This window comes from Fulmarus glacialis, unplaced genomic scaffold, assembly GCF_000690835.1.
Source record: "Fulmarus glacialis isolate BGI_N327 unplaced genomic scaffold, ASM69083v1 scaffold31219, whole genome shotgun sequence".
Classification (NCBI taxonomy): domain Eukaryota; kingdom Metazoa; phylum Chordata; class Aves; order Procellariiformes; family Procellariidae; genus Fulmarus; species Fulmarus glacialis.
In genome coordinates, this window is record NW_009235748.1 from 1 (window position 1) to 2056 (window position 2056).

General features: G+C 42.4%; 1 protein-coding gene across 1 annotated transcript in view; it reads left to right on the plus strand.

The window, feature by feature from the left end:
* Positions 1 to 272: 272 nt before the first annotated feature.
* The window catches only part of LOC104082871 (collagen alpha-1(IX) chain-like), a gene marked incomplete at its 3' end in the record, with an annotated part of 14186 nt that continues 12402 nt past the window's right edge, over positions 273 to 2056 (plus strand). The window contains exon 1 of the mRNA XM_009586135.1: positions 273 to 376. Coding sequence (XP_009584430.1) covers positions 273 to 376 — 104 coding nt within the window. The remainder of the gene's footprint in view (positions 377 to 2056) is intronic.

Consider the following 2056-nt stretch of genomic DNA (forward strand, 5'->3'; position numbering starts at 1 on the left):
CCCGGTTCGTGCCTCCGTCGCTGTGAGCTCCTGCTTCGCCAAGAGATGGGGGAGGCAAAACTAGAGTGAGCTTGGAAAACACACACAGCACGGTTTTCCCGAGCTGGGCGGCTGGCGTAGGCATGAAGGCACAAGTGCTATAGGAGCACTGGGGAGGGACCCTCAATAAACGCATCAGGCAACAGCAGACTCCACGCCTGCTCTGCTGCAGACATCTCCTCTCACACCTTCGTTACTGGGCACCCATATTAGCACCAGGTAACCTGACGGCCATGGACAGCGTCTTCTCTTGCCTTATGAAACAGGAAGGGGTCGCCCTAAGTAAGCCCGTTCCCTGGCATAAGGCATTCAAGGCTTCTGAGGAAGGGGTGGGGAGGTGGGCGCACGCATAGAAATGGCAAGCAAGCCAATTACAGTATCAGCAGAGAGGGCTTGCCTGACTGTCACTATTCAGTCTGTTTAGTCAGGCCATTTACTGACACTATTCAGTATTTATCAGAAATGGTAAAATAATTTTTTAGACTAGTATATGATCATTATACTAACACAGACACACCCATGTTACAGCCCATGCTATGGCATGGGAATGAGAGCTGAATTAGATGGGCATGGCGCAGCATATTTATTCAGTCTTTGCTGTAGCAATAGCTTATGCCTTGAAAAGCTTACATAGCTTCCTTAAAACGCTACTAAATTGTAGCTTGGTCTTTTTGCTGCTTAGCATACTTGCCAAGCTCCAGAAGTATATCCCAGCATGAACAGAAATGATTGCACACAAGTATTGACTTAAGCTTCTCCCATCATCCACATAAATTCCCATTGGCCCATTGCTTCTTCTAGCGTAAAATCTGCTGAAGAATCACCAAAGTGTTCTTTGTGTAATAAGAACCTGTGAAACTGCCGTGACTCATACCCATTGTCTCTGACACAGTGAACCTGTCATTTTTCAATTTAATCTATGTGCCTGTTGTAGGTGTCCACCAGTTAGTAAGTACAAAATTAATACTAGTAATTTGGATAATAATTGTGTTGATTTTTAATTGCAAGCTTTAAAAAAAAAATATTAGCACAAAGGAATATGTTAATGATATGTTTTTATGTGGGGGAAAAGGGCTAGCTATCTTTATGCACTGTATGAAATCTTAATCCTTTGACTCACAAATGCAGCTGTCACATCACAAGGTCTGGCATTTTATGTCCAGCCACCAAAGTTCTTCGGGTGCTTTTCCTTTTGCATTACAAGTAAGATATCTTACATAGTACCGCTCCAGTGATATTGATGATGACACTGTAACGGAAAAGACAAAATGCAGCTAAGAAGCTAATTAGCTCATAAGAGAAATAATTAGCTCAGAACTGGATGTTTTTGAAGAATAGAGACCAGCTGACGGTAACAGTCCTAGCAAATTACTTCTGGCTAATGACTTAGGACAGTTGCTTTTAAAAATGCTTAGCTAGATTTTATTGTTATTGCTTATTTGATGGCTGCCAGTTAGTGCCTGTCAGGTCGGCTGTGATTCTAGGAGGCTTCAGGAGGTGCAGACAAAAGCGTCTCCGGCTTGAGCAAAGGAACCCCTACCCCGGGTACACGATAATGCATTATCGTGAGGTTGGCCAGAGGAATTTCTACAGCCATCTCTAGTGGAGTGTACTAACATTTCTAAAATCTTCATTTAGCAAGGAGTAAGTTATCTCAGTGGGCAATGGAGCTCACCTAAGAAATCAACTCTTAAAGAAACAGACTTAATAAAATAAGCAGTTATTTTGTAGTATTCAAATCAATATGTAGTTAACCTTTTAAACTACTTGCTGCATTGATGAATCCTGAAGTCAGTGGGACTACTCAGGGCTTCCACCGCTCAGGCAGATGTCTTATCTTGGTTACACTGATGCCTCAGTAGGACTTAGCCTTGAAATCTTAAAGAAATCTTCCTGGTAAGCACTCAAGCTACGGGATTAATATGACTCTTCGCTATTTATGAAAAAGATTAAAAGAAACAGTAGTGTTTCAGAAGTTCCCTTAGATGAATTACAAATGTTTCACGGCCCTCCCCCC